The sequence below is a fragment of the Hippocampus comes genome, unplaced genomic scaffold (genome assembly GCF_001891065.2).
Source record: "Hippocampus comes isolate QL1 unplaced genomic scaffold, H_comes_QL1_v1.1 scaffold147, whole genome shotgun sequence".
Classification (NCBI taxonomy): Eukaryota; Metazoa; Chordata; class Actinopteri; order Syngnathiformes; family Syngnathidae; genus Hippocampus; species Hippocampus comes.
Window position 1 is genome coordinate 3,518,096 of NW_017805009.1, and position 23,377 is coordinate 3,541,472.

The following is a 23,377-nucleotide window of genomic DNA, read 5'->3' on the forward strand; positions in this document are numbered from 1 at the left end:
AGGGGTGTGGCGGGGGCGGGGGGGGGGGGTCATAAAAGGGGCAATAACAAAGAAGAAGATGGCAGATGCATTACGGTCCTTATGAAACTTGACACAAGATAACCCAAATGATGGCAGCATTTTTTTCACACGGAATCAAACCTACGCAAGGCGTGAAACACCATACCCCAGAAAAGTCACAGTGATTCTGAGATTTAACAGGATGGTCAAACAAACACGACTGCAAGTACACTGGAAACAGGAAACTAGCACCAGACCAGGACACAGACGCTGGGACGGTGGCGCTCGGCGATGAATTTGATACGGTGTCTTCCTGTGGTTTCAGCTGCACGTAAATAGCCAGCAGAGAGTAATCAGAAACAGGTGCACCAACGCTCACCACGGAAACTGCAGATATACAATCACGACCAGTACATGTAGCCACAAATAGGCAGAAATAGATATTTAAATAAAAGCAATTTATCGTATGCCTGAGAATGTATTTTAAAAAGTCACCTGGTTGGGAGCAACATATCAAAAAAAAAATTCTACATAAACACCCCAATTCTACATCAAGTCTGTTTGCATTGCATTTCATAAATCATTACATTTCATAGGGGCGTTACATATGTGATAATATAGTTGGGCTGTTGCTGTTAACAATTTCAGCTTTGTCAAGAGTTTGGTCGCTTGTTCGTTGCATATTGTTGTATTTAAAATTACACTTGTTGCAAGGCTTCAGGTGTGCCTCTTCACCGCAGTATTTCCGATCACTGTAATTATGATATGAAATTTTCATACCATTTCATCTTTAATTGGGAGTGAAGGAGAGTTAATGTTAAGTATAGAAATCATAACCAATGGCAATCATATGGCTGAGGGAATTCAGTCCATCGAGGAACCACCAAGAACTCCGTTACTGAACCCTGAGGGACACCAGCATTGAAGCTGCAAGGTATGCAGGGGGATACAGAAATCCCCAGTTGCGAAAGGATGGAGTAGAGATGATTTTTGTATCAAAAACTGCTACTCCTTGTGATATTTTCCCAGCCACCACCAAATAGCCAAAGATGGTAACCACTGTGATAACGCATCACACTCTCAATGAAAAGGCACTTTTGCGTTCAAACTGGTCAGACGAAGTGTCAAATTACACAAAACTGACATACAGCAGCAGTCGCATCTGAAGTTAAATTAGATTTTTCAATGTGGGGGATTTTGAAATCTTACCAGTAATGTAACTGCGTGTGGCCTTGTTATACAATGTGAGCGGCAAAGTGAATAGCAGTGCTGTCTCCACAATCCTTCATCTCTTTTCATCCGACATGGACCTTATAGCCGAAGCTCTTCCTCCTCATTCAGCTATGTCTGGCTAATGAAAGCTAAAACATGAAACTAAATTCTTGACCTGCAAGCTGCTGTAAATGTCTAAATAGTGTTTCCAATGATGAAGTGCAATGTTTGTTTGCATGTTTCATTCATGGCTTCTAACTGTAGGGTCCCACGCTGAGCTGTGATTCACTTTTCTCCAAGACAAACAAATTACAGGATTTGCGACAATGGCTTACTGTTGAGCCAGTTAGTCTTGCAATATGAATCATTTGTACACTCAGTGGGCAAAGTACTGACACAGGGCTGAAAAACTGCCATGGTTACAGAAAGAGTGTGGGAGTTCGTTTGCAAACTATTTATACAGCTGTATTCTATATGTAAATTCATCTCCTCATCTTCATTGTTTTGGGATTCATTGCCTCAAAGGCTGTTTGCGTGGAAGGGATACATAAACCTTTCAGATAACAATAATTCCAAGGATGATATACTGTCTTTATTCATTTAATGGCAGGGTGCACGATAAGATCAATATTTCGCATGTCTGCTGAATACATCTTAAGACGGCTGCAAGACAAAGTTTGCACCAGGCCATTGTAGTCGACTACATTATACCATTTTTTTGTTGTTTGTTTTGTTTTTTGTTTTTTTAACCCTCAGTCCTTGCAGGGTTTAAACCATACAGCACAATAATTAATGAGAGGTGAAAGATAGCTCTTTCACAGTGTTAGCCGGCTGCGTCTAAAGCTACGTTGGATAGAAAGTGGTTGAAGCTAGTTGTAGTCATAAAATAGTTTCATTATTTTAAGAAAATTGTCGACACACTTGGCGCAACATCAGAGGTATCTTTTTTTTTTCTGTAATGCCAACAAGCCATCTACCGTATTTTCCACACTAAAAGGCGCACTGGATTTTGAGGCGCACCTTCAATGAATGGCCTATTTTGTAATTTTTTCATATATCGGACGCACCGCATTATAAGACGCAATCTACAATGCATCCATTAGATGGAGCTACACTCAAGGAAATGCCAACAGAACGATCATATGTCAGTAAAACGTATTTAATAAAGCAGCGACACAATTCACTGAACCAACAGCAAGTTATAACATTGACTCGTTAACGTTGAACTCTCTTGCCGCTGCTCTATTTCCGTGTTCAACTGCGAAACCCGATCGCCTTAAGTTTGAACTCTGTATTGTAAGCATGTCTCTAGCAAGGAGCCATTTTGGGGTCGACATATTACCATAATAACCATACACAAGGCGCATCAGATTTTAAGGCGCGCTGTGAGCTTTTAAGAAAATGGAAGGTTTTTAGGTGCGCCTTTTAGTGCTGAAAATACGATATGTATACTTCTTTGACGAACAGTGGTGGTCCCCACATGATCCACCCACCTGTAGGCTCGAACACACGCTGCCACTATCCTCACAGTTTGAGAGCTGTGTGCATTATCACTCAACTAAAAGCCCGGACTACCACTGTCAGCCAGCAAGTGATGATTTGGGGTGCCATGCCATCTGCTGCTTGGAGTACATTGTGTTTTCAAAGGTCCATACTCAACACAGCCATCTACCATGAAATTCTAGAACACTTCATCCTTCCCTCTGCTGACAAGCTATTTGGAGATACTGATTTTATTTTCCAGCAGGACCTGGCGCCTGCACGCACTGCCAAAGGTACTAAAAGCTAGGGTTCAATGACCAGGGTATTGGTTGTGCTGAACTGGTCAGCTGAGCTAAAGCCGATAGAGAATCTCAAGGGTGCTGTCAAGAAGAAGATGAGAGACGCCAGACCCAACAATGCAGATGACCTTAAGGCAGCCTTCAAAGCAACCTCGGCTTCCATTGCACCATTGCCACATCTGATCACTTCCTTTCCACCTCATCTTGATGCAGCATTTCATACAAAAGGAGACCCAACCAATTATTGAGTGCAAAGAAATTAATATACGTCTCAGAAGCCTAATATTTGTGCTTAGAATGGTCTTATTTTATTGGTCTTAAGTGATATTCCAATTATGTGAGGCACTGAATTTCAGGTTATCATAACCTGTAAGTTACAAGCTAATGTTTACATGCAAAAATGTTTTTCTCCCCTTTCGATGTTCAAATTGTGAACATCCCATCACATCACATACCATGTAAATGCTTTAAAAATTGTCATCCTATGACAGATTGCTTTTTTTTGGGGGGGGGGGGTTCTGAATATAGAAATGGGATTTGGCCGCTGTTCACTGCAGGGCCTGATATTTTCTGATGGGATACAGGATCTCGACCACCTCAAAATCCTTTTTTATTTATTTGCCTTATAAAAAGCTGTTCAGGTAGCAGCCCCTCCAGAAAAAAACACAGTAATAAATAAACACGATGCAATTACTTAATTGACTGATTTGGGTGTGCTTGATTAATTAAAAACAATAATTCAAAGTGGTCCTTGCATCCTTCGATTTTTTAGAATGTGGCCCTCGGAGGAAAAAGTTTGGACAGCCCTGCCATAGAGCCTCAAATTAAGCACTGACAGCGCATTTCTTTGCCATTTTTTTCTTTCAAATGAACAAATGAGACTCTAATGGACATTTTAAATCCCGCTGGCCTGACCCCATTAAAGTGATTTAGTGATGCAGTGACCTGTGACACTCATCATTTTTAAGTTCAACATTTAGTGTTTGGCATTTTGGAAATGAATTTGACCCTAGAAAAGATATTTGGTCACAGTGAACCCAATTAAAATGCAGACATTAGTAATCAAAACCCTTTTAGGTGTATGAAAGTCATTCGTAAGGACACACAAGTAAAGTTTAGCCATTTATCAGTCAAACAGGGTGAGGGGTGTCTTTGCAGAACGCTGCCCAGCAGACGGTAAAATAGCTGTGCGGATGGGGGTGCCGGTGGGCCTATGCCAGTGAGGTCTCAGGTGACAAGCACTCTGCAGATTTGTCCTGGTGGCAGACAAGAGTCACTAAGTTGAGTGTCCCCTTGAATACTCTGGAAAATTCTCAGTGGAGCGTTGTGTTACACCTACCAATTATCGCCTCCCGGACTCTTCTCAGAACAGGCAACTTCTTTGAGGGAGGATGCAGGACTCACACACAAATGCACCAATATGCCTATATATTATATGCGCATAAGATAACCTTTATATCTCTTACATTATACTTATCTTTGAAACGGTAAAACAGTAAGTAATTATGGGCGGCTGGATGGATAAACGGGCTTGCACTTGTTAGGCACTTTTTTCGCCTACAAGGCACTCAAAGGACTTCACACTAACTCCTTCTTCACCTACTGATGACACAAGCTTCAGGAGCAACTGGGGATTCTGTATCTTACTCAAGGACACTTCAGCATGGTCACGGGCTGGGGATCAAAACCGATTGAAAGACAACCACTCTTCCACTCAGCCATGCCAGCCAACCTAGCTAGCTAGCTAGCTATCGGTGGGCTAGCTCGCGAGCTAGCAAGAGAGAGAGAGAGAGAGGGAGAGAGAGAGAGAGAGAGAGAGAGAGAGAAAAAGAGAGACTGTTTAACCCTTTCGGGGACAACGGTTACTACAGTGGACAGTTTATCATGTTATCAGCATGAAAGGGTTAAACTTAACAGAATTTTCCAGAGAAAATGGAAACGTTCACAGGCCATTGTTTCTACAAAGTACTTTCTTGGTTATCAAATTTATTGTACCGTATTTTAGTGTGTACTGTGTCATTAACTGTGTGAGGCACAGTCTTGAGACTGTTTCTAAGGTACATTTGGCTCCATATAAATCAAGATGTGCCATCCGTGTTTGTGACAAACACAGATGAAGTATAACGAAAGATCACTCGCAAATAACTAGCATATTCTATGTCAAAAGCCTTCAATTCCTGAATGGTGAATGATTTATTGTGAAACCTCTTGAATTAAAAATTTGGTTGTGGCAGTAGCTCATCCATAAGGGCTTGGGCTTTGCTCTTTCGAGTCCCGCTGCGCAAAAATGCTGTTCTGCATCCTCACGACTGTCGGGGTGCCCTTGAGCTGGGCTCAGAGGCACAGTCACCTTTTGTGCATCCCATCACTCTCGCATCTCTCTTTGCATGCCTGCATGTGTGTAGTCTGGTTCTCTAGCGCTGTGCAACAAAAATATATGCAGCCAGGAAAATTTCCCCTGAAGGGATCATAATATCCATTCATCCATTTTTTTGTATCCTTTATCCTGTTGAGGGTTGTGGGGGGGGAACTGGGGCTTAACCCACCTGAATAGGGGTAGTCAGATTGTTGCCAGTCAATCACAGACAAACAGAGTAAATGACCAAACCATTACCAACTGTAATGGTGACCTTGCCCTGTTGATTATTTCATTCGAAATCCATTGTGGTGCTGTGTAAAATGCGCCGAGCAAAATCATAAAAACTCACTGATATAATTGTGAATAGCGCGCTTCTACCTTCAAGGTGCTCTGAGCCCTTTAACAAGGTTGTCTCAAGCATTCTGCCACGGAAATAAAATAAGCAACTCATTCACATGCTGATCACAAATTAGGGTTCAGTCTCTTACTCAAGGCTGCTTAAATAGGACTGGAGGGGAACCACAGCCTTAGACGTGCTGCCCCGATTAATTCATTTTTCACTTTTAATGGCTCAAAAGAGTCAATGAAAGTTCAAGTGATCCAACATCTCAAGGCAAATCTATTTTTTTTTCCTCACACCACCCCCTCCACCACAACAAAGCTTTCCCACTTGTTTAACATGTACAAAACAATAATTGGGTTCACGCATACACTTGCAGTCGAAAGATGTTATTATATCACATCATTTCGCCGAATCTCATCTTTGAATTGAACACTTGCAGGGTTTCACTTGTAAAGAGCTTTTTAACGTTGCTGTCAAGTCTCTCAAATGTTGTAAATGCCTCTTCAGTCTCTAAACATTATCATCACCTCGTCATCTTGACTGAGAATGTTTTTAATTTCTGCGCGGTCCCACTCCCAAAAGATATTAGTGAAAGTGCCAAAGGGTAGAGTTTTGTTTTTGTTTTTTTCCCTTCCGGCTTAACCCAGTTTATGAAAGACAAAGTACTTGTACAACTTCAGCTCCTTGAAGTGAAGCTTTCCGCCTTTTTGAATAATAACACTTTCACTGTTTTTTTTTTTTAATTGCCTGGATTGCTTTCTTTTTTTACTGCGTTTGCCACGCTGTTTCAGAGGTTGGCGGAAGTCATTTGGTGTTGCTCATGCGAAAAAGCCCACTCCGCTCCACTTATTTCTCAATTTTTGTGTCCTTTCTGCAGATGGTTAGTCACGCCATGACTCCCTTGGATTCCCGTGAAGAACCGTCCACTCAAAGGTGAAAGGATTTCAACCCGGTCACTAAATAAAACCCTCTTCTTGTCGCACAGTGTGGGAGAAAGTGCCGCAGCGGTGCCGGGGTGGCATTTCTGTAGGCTGATAACTATCGTGGAAGCGGTGGTGAGTGATCATCTTTCACTCTTTTCATTCTGGATGTGCGGAGCAAGCACTCTGAGCTTTGCTGTCAACAGGAACCAGCAGACAATTTCACTCGCATGAATATACGAACCTGACAGGTTCAAGTTATTTTTTTCCTCTCGAGACTCAAGACGCACACGGAGGAGGATTCTTCATGCCGTCGTTTGGATGACCTTTGTACCAGATTAACACCTCCCAACGGTTTACATTTTTATGAAGATTTTTGGCCGTCTGGAAGCAAGGGGGATCTGTTACGAAGTCTTCTGCTTTATGAGTGGTGGTCACCGGGCCGACGTGCTCCAGTGGCAGGCTGAGGCAGCATGGCCAAACCTCTGCTGAAGATCCAGCGTTATTTCCGCAGGAAACCGATCCGTTTCTTCACCCTCAGCTTGCTCTACCTGACAGCCGGAAGCCTCGTCTTCCTGCACGCCGGCATCGGCGGCGACAGCTGTTGCGGAAAGCGAGAGATGCGTATATACACCGTGGTGGCTTCTGAGATGGGCAGCCAGATCACGTCGTCAGATAGTGGAGGGCTGGGAATCATGAGAGTATTTAAGGAGACTCGCAGGCATGGACGAGGTTACGCCCCCATGTGGAAAAAAAAGGCAGGGCAGATAAAAGAAGGCAAAGCTGGAGACCGCACCAACAAGTGGAGCCCTGCGGCGAAAGCCCGCAACGCTAAAGAGACGGACGACGCAAGAGGTGGGTTGCACTCCAACAGATTGTAGTCACGTACATAAGCAGTGAAGTTTGCATATTTCACTCGCCGTGTATCCTGTCTTGCAGGCAAAATTAATGAACAGGAATCAAACTAATACCGCGCCTTTCCACAACAGAAGCCATAAATCACATTTTCTCACTTACAAGCCCACTTTGAAAAAGGAGAATCATCACCATGTGCTAATTAATCTGTGGAAATTCTTGTAATCAAGGAACTTATTGTAACCATTTCAATAATAATTCCATTTTGTGTTTGTGAAGTGCCTAATTACGTTTTCCAACAAATTATGAGATGATTCGGCATTTTTAATGTTCTTATACATTATACATACCCTGGCAGCGTTTTCAACCGCTGTATGTTAATGCAACATCGATCCAACGTAATCTCTGATTACAAACCACACAAAATGATAATGATTAAACATTTGTAGCCATGTTGTAAATCGGGCGAGCACCATGACGACGATTAAGATCTCATTTGCGAAAACCTCTTGAGAGTTCTGCTCCGCCGTGCTTCCTTCAGCTGTGCTGCGGCGCTGCTACTCAGACAGCTGAAGAATCACAACATCTAAATAACTTAATAGCAAGGTTCACGGCGTCTTCATAAACTTGGTGGCTGCAAATTTCCCTCACAACGGCGCTTCATAAAACTTGCTCTAAGAGGCTTATTTTAGGAGGCAAGTGTCTGTTCAGGCTCCATAACTGACATTTAACAACATCAATATCCCGGCAAAGCTTGTGAGTGTCGAATTTAACTTAACCGTTGGTTAATTTAGCTGATTGTAGTCATTCACTTTTGGCAATTTTAAATCTTTCTCCTCTTTTCTGTCCATCTCACTCATGTCTGCCGGGTCAAAATTAAACATTGTGTGCTGCAGCAGATTGAGTAAATATTTATTAATGGGCCCTTCGCAATGTAGCGCTTCCAGGCCTGCCGTCCATGCAGCTGGATACGTCAGTGCTTTCCAACCTTCACTTAACCATAGCACATATTTTTAATTTGAAATATCTTGCGGCACAACACCAATCAAAACTGTCATCCACGGGTTAATTGCACCGTCGTGCAGCTAATGGAAGAGCATTTCGCCATTTTGCCTGCCACTAGATGCTGCTGAAAAGGAAACATTAGGCGAAGAAATAAGAAATGTTCTGACCAATGAAGTAAATTTGGATATTTTCCTGATAATTACTCAATCATGTTTCACTGCACAGTGGGAGGAAATCATTGGAATAAATGGCATCGAAGATGGATGGATATTATTATTATTATTGTTATTATTATTACAAAAACTGCTGCATACGTACTTATATCATGTGGGATTAGAAAAATCGTCCTTTTTTATGGTCTTATTATCTTACATTTGGTCATAGGCATAACATTTTCCAATAACAATTAAAAAACAAAATGCACACGATTCCTCTCTGAAATGAAGTCATTTCAAAGCAGACTCAGCAGGATAACAAATTGGGCTAACCTGAGTGACAAGATGAACAATAAATACAATCTGACTTGATGTCCTTCTTTTTCCGTCTCCGCAAGTGTTCTAAGATTGCTGATGAGAGGTGTCCGAATTCTTAATGAAGCACCTCAGTTCCCTTCCATCACTGTTGCTAAAAGTGTGCAGACACACCAAAGCACTGCGGTGGCGCCATTAGCATTCAGCAACGCGACTAACCTCTCCAGCTGAAAGTCATTTTGTGTAGGACAATGAGAAAATGGCTGTATTTTGTATTGTATAATGTGCATGCTCGTTTTATCACTTCAAGTCACTCTGGACTCCCCTCAACTTCCACTGAGGGGGAGATAACACGTTCGCTTTGTGTATTTTTATTCATTCATTCATAGCATCTCTAAAATAGATATCAAAAAGCACGGATTGCCCCCGCGCGCGCCATTGTGGCGCGCGGCTTTCACGTTTGCCCCGATTAACAGCGCAGGCAGACGTTCCGTTATTATGATTGAATAACATGGCAGAATTCAAACAGACAAATGGTGGCAGTCTAAATGTGGCGGCTGTTTTGTTGAGGTGAGACGTGCGTGAGACCTTTGTGAGGCAGGGGAGGATCAGTCTGCTGGAGGACATAAAAATGTTATTCCACTACAAAAGCTTTGCTCATTTTAGTAAGCCGGCACTCAGACGATATATCATTATTTCATATGCCGGCAAGGAAGGAAGCTGTTTTTCTCCACAGGAAGGCCTTGGAAGCCAACATGTTTACTCTGTACACCGAAGCTCCAGGTTATCTGATTAAACCAAGGTCTTTTCGATCCGCCGCCCCCCCGTCCCCTTTTTCCCGCAAATTTCAAACCTCGTAGCACTGCAGCGGAACGTGTTGATAGAGTACTTAGCAGCTTGAATGCATTGGCATTGCTCTCGTCGTTTTACATCCAGGCCCTCTCATTACTCCGTAACCATCTTCAGAATCCTGTTATGGAGGAGTTAAGAGACTTTTAGCCTCCTCTCACTCTGACTGCACCCATTCTCACTGGCTCGGAATCTCATTTGGAGGGGAATATTACGGCTCAGGCTATCGCCGCAGCACACATGAACACGTTCGCACTGCACGGCGCAATCGCGCGGGATGTAGTGCGGAAACAGGAATCGGGTGACATGGTGAGAGGCGGAAGGGAAGGCTGAATAAAGCTGAATTACGGTGACATTCGAAGAGAGGAGCCGGTAGACTGGAGAAAAGGATGAACTGTAGGATGAGTTATAATATCAGCTTGCAGCCTGACGCAATTTGAGCAATTTGGTGAACAACAGTTTTCTCTATCCTATAATCTGCATTTGATGTATTGAATTTTTTTTCCCATCTGAACAGTAGTTACTAGGAAGATTATAGACCCTTGGCACCGCATGCGGCTTAAATAAGAAGCTTAAAACCACAACAATTAAACTAATGCGGGGACCAAGACAATGCTGAGCCATTTAGCTATTAGCGGCGGCTTAGAGGGGTAATGGCACAGCACAGATGGCAAAAGGATTGGTTGCTGAAGGTTCAGCCCAGCTCTGCCGGTCTGGTAGTTGAAGAAGAAGCCACAAGTTCAATGAAGCTCCAGCCCCCATCCTGCCACACACACACACCTTCCAAAAAAGGCAGAGAGGGGCCACTACACTTGCTGGCCACTAGAAGGGGGTGTGTGTCTTTATAAATAAATAAAGATCCTGCCCCAGTTTGAACTCCTCACTTAATACATGAATGTGAAGTGAGACAAAAGGGTCTGTTTTGCAGAGCTGGAATTCATTCTTATGGCAGGGATACAACGCACAATGTATATACTGTTTGCATTCATTGAACCTGTCTGTCTTACAGCACATTTAGCTCACTGATTTAACCTCCTGTCTTTTTTCTTTTTTTTTTTTTCCACAGCAAAGTATATTGGCTGCTACGTTGATTCAACACAAAAGAGGGCCTTAAAAGGAGTCTCGTTTTTTGATTACAAAAAAATGACTGTATTCCGTTGCCAGGACAACTGCGCCGAAAGGTATGAAAATCCCCCTTAAAAAAGAAAAAAAAAAAAAAACACTCATCCAAGTACTCCTTGTCAGGCCAAGATATGAATTCAAATGGATTGTCCAGATGAGCTGATGTAAATTCAGAGAGGCTGATTAAAAGTCTCTCCCTCATTAGAGGTGCTGGATATATGCTTGTAAACACCACCCACTGAAAAACATGCCCACGTGTCTGAGGACACTACTGTACTTCTGAGCAGCTTCCGCCTCCTTTACTGTGCTGTGTAGCAAGTCATCATATCATAAAAAAACATTACTTGCATTCTAATGAGCTTCAGAGTTTTATTATTAGCCAAGTTGAACACTGCGGATTATTATTAACGAGCTTACTTTATGCACTGTAGAGTCATGATGCCTCTCAGATTAGAGTCGTGCATTTCTCCAGCAGGAAAAGGCCGTGCAGCGGTACCGAATGAAAAGGGCCCGTGAGTGAGCGTATATATCGTTAAGCACCTGCTTTCAAACCTTCACTCTCGTACTTGTGTTTGTGTGCCTGGTGGCGGAAAGTCTTTTTGTTTATGAGAGGCCTGAGAGCCAGTGTGCACAATGCTCGGTGAAGAAATGTTTTTTCTGACTTTTGCTGTCGATGGAATTGACTAGCCGGGCCTGAACCTCACCCTCCATCACCTTTGTGATAATTTAGTCGGCCGACTGTGGGCTAGAACTGAACACATCTCTCTGAACTGGGAAAATACCTGCAGCCAGGTTTCGCGGGAGAGTAAAGACCATTAAATGTTGCCCTGTTGGCCCTATTTTATTAGTATTTTTTTTTATATATAGCACTTGTGTCACTCTCTACAGTCAAGTCGAGAATTCACCTCCATTCAGGAGTCTATGCTACATTTGGCTTTGACAATCTGCATAAACGTCCACTATTAGAAGAGCTGTGCCTTTTCCTTCCAGTCATTCCAATCAGTTTAATCAGTGCTCATTGTTTCCCTTTGAGCTCTGCTCTCTCTCCTCTCTTTCTCCGCTCACTTCCTGTCTTCTTTTCTCCTCCGCCGTCTTTCTCTCGCCTCTCTTCCTCCCCGAGGAATAGCGGGGACGGCTCTATCGAATGCACTGAATTACACCCATCACTGATTCGCCGAGTGCAGAATAGGTGCAGCGAGCCGCTCGTTTTCAGATGCTTTTCTCCTCACGCTGGCTTTCTGCAGCCGGCCGGCCCACCTGCTATTTCTAGAGCGCGGTTTTAATAAAAGAAGACAAACAAATGAGAAGCGGCGGCATATAATGGCGTACAGAGGTTCGGGTTTGATTGGCAGGGCTGGAGGGTGTGGGGCTATCCTGTGTGAAGGGTTTCTAATTGCATCCGAAAGGCCTCTTGGGAGTCAAGTCAACAGAGGGAAGGGCCACAGGAGCAAAGCCTTTTAAAGAGTACCGCAATCATTTATAATTGGCCGTGGCTCCAAACCTCTTAGCATGTATAACGGCGTTCATCTTCAGTCGGCAAAAGAGAGCGAGAGCGAGAGAGAGAAAAGAGAGAGAGAAAGAGAGAGATGTTCCAAAATAAAGTCTGGACGTGTTCTTATGTGTACTTCAACACCCTCTGTGGATGATCATTTATTTGCTTTTATTGACTACAGTTGCTCTCAATATGAGTCGACATTAACCAGGGAAGGATTAAGGCGTAATGAATGCTCAGGTCATTAACGCTCGCCTCTTCGACTTTACTAATGACGGTAAATCGTTCTTCCTTCTCTGCGCGCAGGGGTTACATGTTCGCAGGTTTGGAGTTTGGAGCAGAGTGCTACTGCGGTCACAAGATTCAGACGGCCAACGCTTCGGAGAGCGAATGCAACATGGAGTGCAAAGGCGAAAAGAGCAACATGTGCGGAGGAGCCAACCGGCTATCCATCTACAGGCTGGAGCTGAGCCAGGACTCGGCACGGCGCCGTGAGAAAATCCCCTTCATTGCAGCCACGTGCGGCTCTATATACTCGCGGGGCTCTCCACTATCAAGGGAGAAATGGCATTTTGGAGATGCGAACGATTATCTTAACTGCTTTCTTCATTATTACCTATCGCACTATGCATCTGTCTCGCCTCCTCTACCCGAGCAACAGAGGGAACCAATAAAAATCTCTCCCTAAGAAATCAGATCCACGTTCATTTCAACAGTTTTACCCGGCCGAGGATGAGCTAACAATAACTCGCCGTGACCGCAGAGATGTAATGTGGCTCCTGAAATGTAACACAATGGCCCGTTTTAAGGGGAAATATTTGTTTTAGTGGATGTTAATGCCACATTTGGGAGCCGGCTGCCCTGTCGTGTTTACTTCTTCCCTGGGAGAGATGTGCAACCTGCCTCCCCCAGCATGCCGTGGTCTGCATCCTAAACACTCGCCGCCTGCTGTTTTACAACCGAGGTGATGGCAGTAAAGGCTGATTATCGGAAATAGGGATGGAACCTTGTTTCTTTTTTCAGAGTGTGGGCTGTGTGTGGAGAAGTTGCTTTGTTGGAGATTCCTTCAAATTCCAGCGGCAGGAAGCGCTTCATGCAGTTGAATGGAATATTAGAAGAGCAAATGTAACACACTGTGGGGTCGCATCTTGCTGCAAAGACATTTCAAACACCTCAACCGTGATTATTGCAAGCATCCTTTCGCATATAAAGCTCTTTGTTTATTATTTTCGTTTCTGCTTTTCCCGTTGCTTAGTCAGCGCGACACGTCGTCACCTCCGACCCTTCTCCGTCATGTGAGCCACAGTGAAAAAAAAAAAACAAAAATCAAGAGGAAATAATATTGTTGCGCTAGCTGCTTGACAAAGCCATTAAACAAACAGGATTTTTTTTTTTATTCTCACAGTGAAATTTGATAAATTGAACATAGAGCATACCGCATCATTTGACTTCTTTCATTTTGTTTTCGAGGCAGCGCGGTAGAAGGCGTCCTCATCCATGAACAGTATTTGCATTATTGGTCTATTATTCATCCCCGAAGATTGTGTTTGTGTGACATTTTTTTGCATGGCGCACGTATGCTCAAGGCAACAGTGCACGAAAAATCCATTTCAATAGGATTTAAAATGTATATAAGGACAAAGATGGGTGACAGAGAGAAATATACTATAGGGGGGGAAAAGCAGAAACATGGCCATGACATTAAAAATGTAGCTTCGGCGAGATAAAAAGGTTAAAGATTAATAAAACATTAAATTCAGTCACATGACCAGAGCTAAAAAAATACTATTTTCAAACCTTATAGGAGACAATATAGTTTATGCTGTAATCGTGTCTGCATAGCAGTGTTCAAAAAAATACTATCAACGCTTCTTACTTGAATATTATTGTTGAAAAATCTGTTTAGGCAGTATGTGAACAGACTGCATGTCAGCAAAACATTTTCATTTTCGCCCTTCGGGTTTTTTCACTGTTAAGAGGTACTACCGGACAATTTTTCAGTTGTTGAAAGTGAGTGAAAGAACAAATGTGATTACATTTAGAGAGAAAAGAGAAGCTGCTCTGCTCTGCTCTGCTGTTGTTCGTTCCAACCATTAGATCAGAATGAGGTTGTGAGGTTAAAGGGCATCAACACACTGCGAAAATGGAAGCAGTAATGGAGAGAAGCAGGGCAGGGCCTCGATAGAATGGAGGCGAGATCCCAGTGGGTGCTCTTCATCGGGGGTCAGTGAATGGAGGTCGCGAGTGGAGGCTGCGCTCGGGAATCGTAAAACTGAAGGAAATATTGTTTTTTTTTTCCCCTGTCGGTAAGCTGCTCTTTTTGACTTTTCAGACGGCAGCGCCATTTTCAAGGGGTGTTTCCACAGACCAGACAATGTCACCTTAGCTCTCCCTTTCAGAGTCTCCATCCAAAACATGTCTGTCGACAAATGTGTCGACACGTGCACGGAGAAGGTGAGGCGGTTCCCGTCGTGCATGACAGCCTGCCCGCCGTCTTTAACGGCCGCTGTATTTCAGGAGAAATCGCTTGCCGTCCTGGCCGGGGATCGATGCCACTGCGGCTTCCCGACCTCCCTCTTCTCCCTTCATGAGCCCGAGGACGAGAGCATGTGTCTCCACCGCTGCCCCGGCGAGGAGTTTGAGAGCTGCGGGAATGACGAGTACTTTGTGGTGTACCAGACGCAGGTTCAAGGTAAAGTATCTTGTCAAGTTGCCTTGATTTGCCAAAGCGTGAAGCGCGCCGGTACATGCGGAAAGTGCGACAGTCGCTTGCTGTGTTTTCACTAAATAACAGACAAGCAAGGGCGCAGTGGTGCATTAAGGGGGAACAAGTCAAACTGCTGAGTGCACCACTCTGTTTAATGCATGCACCTTCACGTTCCAGAAACGGGCTGGCGGATATTAAAAAAAGAAATTCCGTTGGTACGTTACGTAAAAACTACATAATATATTTCTCAAAACTTTGCAAAGCAGTACATTGGCTGAGGAAGTGCACATTTTTTTGGATGGAGGTAGGATACTTCATTTTTCACAGAATAACGCATGAATGCTAACGAGAAACATAGGCGGTGGGTGTACAAATTGGCGTTGGTCCTAATTAGGATTGTTCTGCCTTGGTGGAGGTCTGTGCTCTTCTGAGTGTCTAGTTTGTTATGTTTTCATATCTAAATGTGCAGGAGATTCATTTCGTGTTATTCCAACATCGCAGTTGGCCTCAAGTGTCAGCCCGTATGCGCCTTTGTGGGCGATGTTTCCTCAGGGCAAAAGACAGCAGTGGCTTGGCTCAGGAAAAATAAGCAGCCTGGAAGGAAAAAAAAAAAAGAAAGAAAGAAAAAGAAAAACCACGCACACGCCTTGCAATCAAGCAGCAGTGTGAGAAGAACTTGAAGAGAATGCTTTGTGAACTCGAGACTCGATCTTGTCTTTGAATTTGGGAATTTTCCACAGACTTTAATGAAAGAAGAAGCTCTCAAGTCGCCCACCATAACAACACAAAACATTTGTGCGTTGACCTTTTCTCTGGAGGACTTCACTTCCTCTTTCGCTAATCACTTGAAAAGTCTCTCACACCATTCCAACATTGTGTCATTTCCAAAAATATTTCTTCAGCCGATGAGCAAGATGGAAAATAACCATTTATCCATCAGTCAATTTTCTACTCCGCTTCTCAAATCAGGTCGGGGCTGTGACGTAACCCATCTCAGCTGATTTAGGTTGCTGTACTGTACAGTCATTAACAACCATTCCCACCTATGGGCAATTTAAAGGCTTCAATTAAGCAAACATGCATTTTTTTTGGAATGTGGGAGGTTGTCTGCATAAAACATGCAAACTCCATACAGGGTGGCCTGAGCAGAGATTGTGGCCCCTGCTGTGCTATATCTACCGGAGGCTTTATTGTGTGCTTGTTAAATATCTCTGGTGTCGAGCCAAAACCTCCTATGTCACAATTTGTTACATTTCATAATTTTTCCTCAAATCTATACTATTGGTCAGTCTAGGTGGGGGTGTTGGTTTTGCAAAGAAGTGACCAATCTAAAGTGTTGAAAATATTTTGCTCTCTTTGATGATGCACCATTAATGCCATTTTGGGCGTTTCGTGCACAGTGATGATTTTGGAGTTATGAGGATTACACCCGCCGCCAGTGAATGTCACTTGTGCATTGCCTTCCAAAGATACAAATACTCCCTTTTGATTTTGAAAGGTGTTTATTTAACGAGGGCGGCCCGGTGGATGATTGGTTAGCACGTTGGCCTCACAGTGCAGTGATGCAGGGTTCGATTCCGGCTCTGGCCTTCCTGTGTGGAATTTGCTTGTTCTCTCTGTGCCTGCGTGGGTTTTCTCCGGGTACTCCGGTTTCCTCTCACATTCCAAAAACATGCATGGCAAGGTGAATGGAACACTCTAAATTGTCCCTAGGTGTGAGTGTGAGCGCGGATGTTTGTTCGTCTCTGTGTGCCCTGCGATTGGCTGGCAACCGGTTCAGGGTGTACCCCCGCCTACGACCCCAAGATAGCTGGGATAGATTCCGGCACGCCCCACGACCCTTGTGAGGATAAGCGGCTCAGAAAAAGGATGGATGGTTGGATTTATTTAACAATACAGTTCACAGCTGCTATTTGCGGCGGAAAGGGACGGGGCTGACTGAACAGGGAAAATCCATGTATTGTTGACGGACATTATAAATGCAATGAAAACAACCCCAAACATTTTGGGGGAAAAAATGGAGATAAACCTTGAGTGGGCTCCTGGAAAAGAAACAATTTAAAAAATATTGGAAAAGATTGCTAAATAGCTGAATCCATGGGTGCCGAACTACAAGTATGCAGGGGTCTACTGTCTATTTATTATTGTGGCTGTAGTTGGCAGTGGTATAGTGCACTGCAACATGCTGGGAGGTATTTTTATTTTAAACTAGGAAAGACCACATTGGCTAAAATATGGCAACCAGATGATTATGATTAACATTCTTATCTTTGGAAAGACAGATGTTTTCATAAAACTCTTGTCAGAGATATCAGAGTTTTTTGGGGTGTACTTAACATTGTGGCACAGTGACATACTATATGAGTCTGTCATCATGTCATCTGTCACAAGAAAATATTTCTAACATGGCTTGTCTTATCTTGCATCCAGACAACCGTTGCATGGACAGACACTTCCTTCCTACTCGTGTCAATCAGCTGGTCGCCCTAGCCAGTTTCCCCGGATCTGGCAACACCTGGTGTCGCCACCTCATCGAGCTGGCCACCGGTTTCTATAGCGGCAGCTATTATTTTGATGCTTCACTCTACAATAAAGGTCTGAGAGGACTTGCTTTTATCGGTCAATATACACCACGTTTTCACTCGTCTCGGTGCCTTTAAGTAAGCAATCCATTTGTTATGTGCTCTCATCTTTTCACAGGTTTTAAAGGTGAGCGAGACCACTGGCGGAGCGGAAGGACCATCTGCATAAAGACGCATGAGAGTGGTAAAAAGGACATTGAAGCCTTTGACGCCAGTATCCTCATAATCCGGAACCCGTATAAGGCTCTCATGGCGGAATTTAACCGCTTATATGGCGGGCACATTGGTTTCGCCTCCCAAGCCAACTGGAAAGGGAAAGGTGAGTCTCAGAAGATGGAGCTAATGTATTTCACATGTTATGAGCTGCCATGTTGTTGAAATATTCAAGAAAGTAGGAATACTTTGAGGTGGACGGGCACGAAGTAAAGTGGGTTGGGACAGGCAAATGACAACCCCAAATAGAACAACGTACAATTGCATGAAAGAAAGACCCAAAGAAAATTCCCCAACTGATGAATTGGAATCCTCAGTTCCTAAAGGATTGTGGGTAGTATCCTGACGCAAAGGGGGTTTATAGGTTGCATTCAGGCACCTTTTCTAAACATTTGTAGGATTCCAATGACTCTGTCCTCTACTCACTTCCAGTTAATCTCGCTTGGATAGAATAGGAAATTTCCGAGTTAATTAATAGGTTACGATTAATCACATAAAGCATCAGTCACATAAAGCTTCAAAAATGTAAAAAGCACATTCACACACACACACACACAAACAAATTGAGACAAGCGGCACAGAAACAATGCTTCCAATGCGTTTTACCGGTCTTCACTGTCAGATATTTGAGATTCCTCGATGCTTTTTTTTTCCTGTCATTCGTCCTTCACATATGAGCTCAAGTGAAGCAACTCTCACCACGCTTAACAGACTTGACAAAGACTGCCTCTTCCCGTTCTGCTTGTTTGCCGCGCACCAGGGTTCACGTGATAGCATTCGCACATGACCGAACGAACCACATATCAGCTAAGCCACCACCGTTACATTTGAATGAAACGTGACAAATGTCAACCTCACTAAGGAAGACGAAGCATTCCATTTCTCTCAACTATTCAGCTCATCATGATCAACCGTGCCGTTTGCATTGTACTTATTCCGGGTCACAGAAAGATGGAGCCAATCCTGACTTCGGATGAAAGCACCTGGTCACCAGTCGATCAAGAGGGCACACACCGTAGAGCACAGGTCTCAAACTCAAGGCCCGGGGGCCAGATACGGCCCGCCGCGTCATGTTATGTGGCCCGCGAAAGAAAATCATGTATGTCAACTTGCATGAGCCTCACGAAAATCTGTACCGAAATGTCAAATTGTCACGTGTCTTAAATAATATTTATGATGAAATCACTGATATTAGATTTTTATTTTAACTCTGCTCATGCAGGGGAGGGGAAACGGAAGCTCTGCCTCTCTTGCTTGCTCTGAGCACATCCCTGCCTCATCCACACATGTCCTCGGGGATCAGAATATGTCTGCCTTACCTTGATCAAATCTACCTGCGCCACAACTTAGACCCGCTTGCGGGATTGGCTTAAGTTTAGTCTCCATTTAGCCACCAAATTGTCAGGTGCACTCGGGGAGTGGGAAAACAAAATGCCCTCGGTCCAGCAGGCCACCAAGCATGGCGCTGCGTGGTCTGCCAAATTCTCCAAAACACTAAAGGGGCTGGTACCTGCAATAAAATCTAAATGTGCCAGTTTTGCACGATGTGACATCATAAGGTGATTCCTTGCTACATTTTGGGGGAAAAAATGCAAATGGAAAATGTATGTAAATTGGAACCAGGAAATTGAATGCGCGCAAAAAGAAGGAAGAAAACATTTTCTTACATCTTCCTGCCTTCAGCAAGACACACTGGCTTCTTGTCGAGCGAGCACTGTTTGGTTGATGGCCAAATGGCTTGTATTTACCAGAATGGGAGTGACAAAATTGTACTCAGACTTCATATCATGTTCTATCACATCTGATTAGAAGCTATGATTTCCATCATATCTCTAAAAATGAAATAATTAAGAATATAGTCCTTTAAGTGAAGCCTTTAGGAAACTTGGCTCGATTTTTAAGGGACGGATATTTGCTCGATCCAGTAAGCAGCAATAGCAAACCGCGTTTCCCTGAGAATTATATTCACTGGCTTGAGGTCACTGTACTTTATGGGCTATGGGCGTTCTGTCCGTTTTTTATTGGCTTTTATGATTTGCCATTGTGTTGTGCACTTGCCAGCCACCGTGCACATACATTTACTTGCTGCTGGCAAGAAGAGCAGAGTAAGGAGGAATTAACGAGTGGGAGCATTTAGCGAGAGAGAAACTGAATTCTCGGGTTTCCTGTGTATGCCGGTGCGTGTGTGTGTGTGTGTGTGTGTGTGTCCGTCCGTCGCAGTGGACTGAGATTAAGATGAGGCAAAACATGTTGCGCAATGCCACCACGAAGACAAAAAGAACATCCTCTTGCTTTTGAATATTTCTTGAGTTACTTTGATTGCATTGCACAGTTGCACTTGTTTGAATAAATATTCAATGATGTGGAACAATCAGGAAGGAGAGGAAATGACCACCGATCTGAGGGTTGATGCGGTTGTGACCTTTCTTAACCCGATGTGGCAATGTTTTTAAATATCAAGGGAAATTATCAGGCTGCGGTGACGGCGTCTGTTTTCGGAAACGAGAAATGAAACAAGGCCTTAGTCACGCTGCTTGATGGCATGATGAGTCATGTCAACCGTGTACAACCAGCTCGTTCCTCGGGCGCCCGTGCCAAACTTAATTAGAGAGTACGCGTGCATCCGTTTATACTTGGGCACACATTCATGATAATTAGATGTGTTTGTAAGCTGCTGGGAGGTGTTATGTTGTTGTTTTGCTTGATGCAAAGGGCATTCATGTCAAAGTGCACTGCCAGACTAGGAATTGCCATTTTCTTCGAAATAGCATTTGAAAAGACGCTGCGGCGCAAATGTCAATTTCAAGTAATGTAAAGGACTCCACACATTGGTTGTCACTTGTTACGTCACGGCGTAGTTGATCAATGCCACAGATATACATGCAACTTTGCCTCCAATGGATGATGAGCAGCAGCTGTTTAGCAAATGTACAGTATATATTATTTACTATTCATCACTAGATCGCAGACTGCCCCATATGATAACATGAGTCGGCCTCATAATTTTGGGCAGGTTTGGAATCATATGAAGAACAAACATAGGACCTCAATAATATTAAAAATTTGAGTGAGTTAATCTGTTTTGGAAAAAAAAAAAAGTTCTTGCACTTAATATTGGTTCGCTGCTCAGCAGTTTTGTGGCGTCTTTGAATGGTCATTTTTATCCAAGACACCCCCTTGTGCTGGGGGAGAAAAAAATTACAATAAGTGATGAGTTTGATGGGGGTTTTTTCAGACCCTTTGTTTGTGGGTTAGAATCGTGGATATTATGTACATGCATTGAAAAATGTATCATGAAAAATGAAATCTATTAAGGGAACATATTTTGCATGTATTTTGTCTATATTGAAAGTGGCATCCATCTGGTTCAGAACGGATCATTCATTCATTCATCCACTGGCATGGAGCACCCACCCCCAGCTATGTAGTTTTTTTTGGTTTTTTTTTGTCATATTGTTTACTTTCATATTGGAGTGGTCTCGCCAAAACCATAAATTACTGTTGGGTGTAATTAACTGATTACATGTTAAAGTGCAATTACAGACTGCTCACAGCTCTCCAGTTCTAGCTTACTTTGTGTCATAAAATAATTACTAAATGTCTTGTCTTCATTCTGTTATTGGCCTAATTGAGTGGAAATTGGAATATCTTTCTCCGTGTAAACGTAATGAGTATTTTCCTTTGCATTAATGAGTTAGCGGTGGAACTTTTTTAATTGAATCAAGTCTCTTTTCAGTTTTGCGAAGACTAAATGGGCTTCGGTAAGAACTGTCTTTTTCTTCGTATAATCCAAGCGAAGACGTTTAAGTGCTGGGTAATGCCATGAGGGCAGATTATGTGGCCCTTGCTGGCCTTTATACATTTCATACATATTCCCCTTCCCCCCAGTATATCCATTGAGGTATGTCTTTGTAACTATGGCAACTGGTTTTGTCTGGTCCACGTATCTTCTCTGTGGAGAAATCGATTTTCCAGAGGCTGGTGAGTTGCCGACCCGGCAGTTATATCTCTTTGTGAAAACATCAGCACATTCGGTCTGCCATTTCCAATGAACGCTCCCCTCTTTGTGTTGGTGGGGGAAATGATGTGATGACATCAGTAAGCGAAAGACCTTTTGACAGCTGCCACTTCGCATACGGGGGGTAAGCTGCGAGCTTGAGAGTTAGCCTGACAGCGCGTTCGGGGAGCCGCATCGACTGTATCATTTGACGCACTCACCTCTGCATATGATGCTTCTGACACGGATGCCTTCCATTGGGATCCTTCAAATCCACTTGGGGTAAAGTGGAATTAATTTTAAAGAACTGTCACTGCCCTCTGCTTTTTTTCTGCTTTTATGCTTTTACACATTCATATGGCATCTGCGGTCAAATGGCAGCTAGTACAGTGGTACCTCTGTTTACGAAATTAATTGGTTCTGGTAGAGACGCGTTTTCCATGTAAATGCCCTAATCCGTTCCAAGCCCCCCCAAAATTCAGACATAAATGTTTTCTAAAGCATTAAAAATGCATCAAAATATGTGCCAAATACATGTTACAATTAGATTATTGCACAATGTAAAAAACAAAAAAATAGTAAAGAATAAAAATGATGGCCATTTAACATTTAACTGCGTTCTCATCTTTTTTTTTTTTTTGCCCTCTTTACTTTATGTTCTCTATAATAGCCAATGGCAGAGCAGCTATAAGAATGTTGCGTTCAGGAAACTCGGAGCTGCGAGCAGCAGCCCACACTGCATTTTTACCTTACGTATCTTGAAATTTCTTTCGTAACAAGAGGCAATATTGTTACTGTTGAGGCGTTTCGTAACTTGAAAATTTCATCTGAAGAGACGTTCCAAAGTCGAGGTACCACTGTAATACAAGCAATTCACAACTGAGCAAAACAAGATGTGGCCCGCAGCCACATACCACACCACAAAGACCGTCTTAACAAGGATTTGTCAGTGCCATTAACAGAACAACCTTGTCTGAAGTTACTAGACTTGGCTGTTTCTTAACCTCACGCATCAGTGTCTAGCCATCATGAGTGTCGAGCATGACTTCTCATCCGTGTTGATTGCTCCTTGGTTTAATTTGGTTGTGCAATATATTTTTACAGGTCGGGTTTTTGGGGGTTTATTGGCTTGATGTACTTTTTATAAATCCGTCACCAAAGTCATAAAGAAAACGTGATTGGATTTAGTCTGGACGTTGACTTTAAGAGATCACACAAGAGTCTTAAAATTGGTCCGGTGCAATTTTTGCTGGAGATGAGATTTTCCATCCCTTAATGAGAGAACTAAATAAGAATGCAGCATTTTGTTTGCATTCAATTTTCATCCATAATTTTAGTCTGAGTTGTGATTTCCCTAATGCACCTCAAGTGCGCTGCTTTCCTGCTTCAGTGTAATTATTTTCCCACCTCAAAACAATGAATAACACACAGTGAAAGTATTTGGAGAGCACTTTATTGGCTCTTCATTCT

General features: G+C 43.2%; 1 protein-coding gene across 4 annotated transcripts in view; it reads left to right on the forward strand.

Moving 5' to 3' along the window:
- Positions 1-23,377, forward strand: part of wscd2 (WSC domain containing 2) — a 49,695-nt gene that overhangs the window by 24,659 nt on the left and 1,659 nt on the right. The window contains exons 2-9 of one of the 4 annotated variants that reach the window (XM_019861981.1): positions 6,573-6,750; positions 6,822-7,470; positions 10,861-10,975; positions 12,715-12,899; positions 14,741-14,862; positions 14,926-15,100; positions 17,546-17,710; positions 17,816-18,016. In XM_019861981.1, the coding sequence (XP_019717540.1) occupies positions 7,089-7,470; positions 10,861-10,975; positions 12,715-12,899; positions 14,741-14,862; positions 14,926-15,100; positions 17,546-17,710; positions 17,816-18,016 (1,345 nt within the window). In that variant the 5' untranslated portion in view covers positions 6,573-6,750; positions 6,822-7,088. Of the gene's footprint in view, positions 1-6,572; positions 7,471-10,860; positions 10,976-12,714; positions 12,900-14,740; positions 14,863-14,925; positions 15,101-17,545; positions 17,711-17,815; positions 18,017-23,377 lie in introns of all 4 variants that reach the window. The other 3 variants (XM_019861963.1, XM_019861960.1, XM_019861971.1) reach the window with 3 other exon arrangements.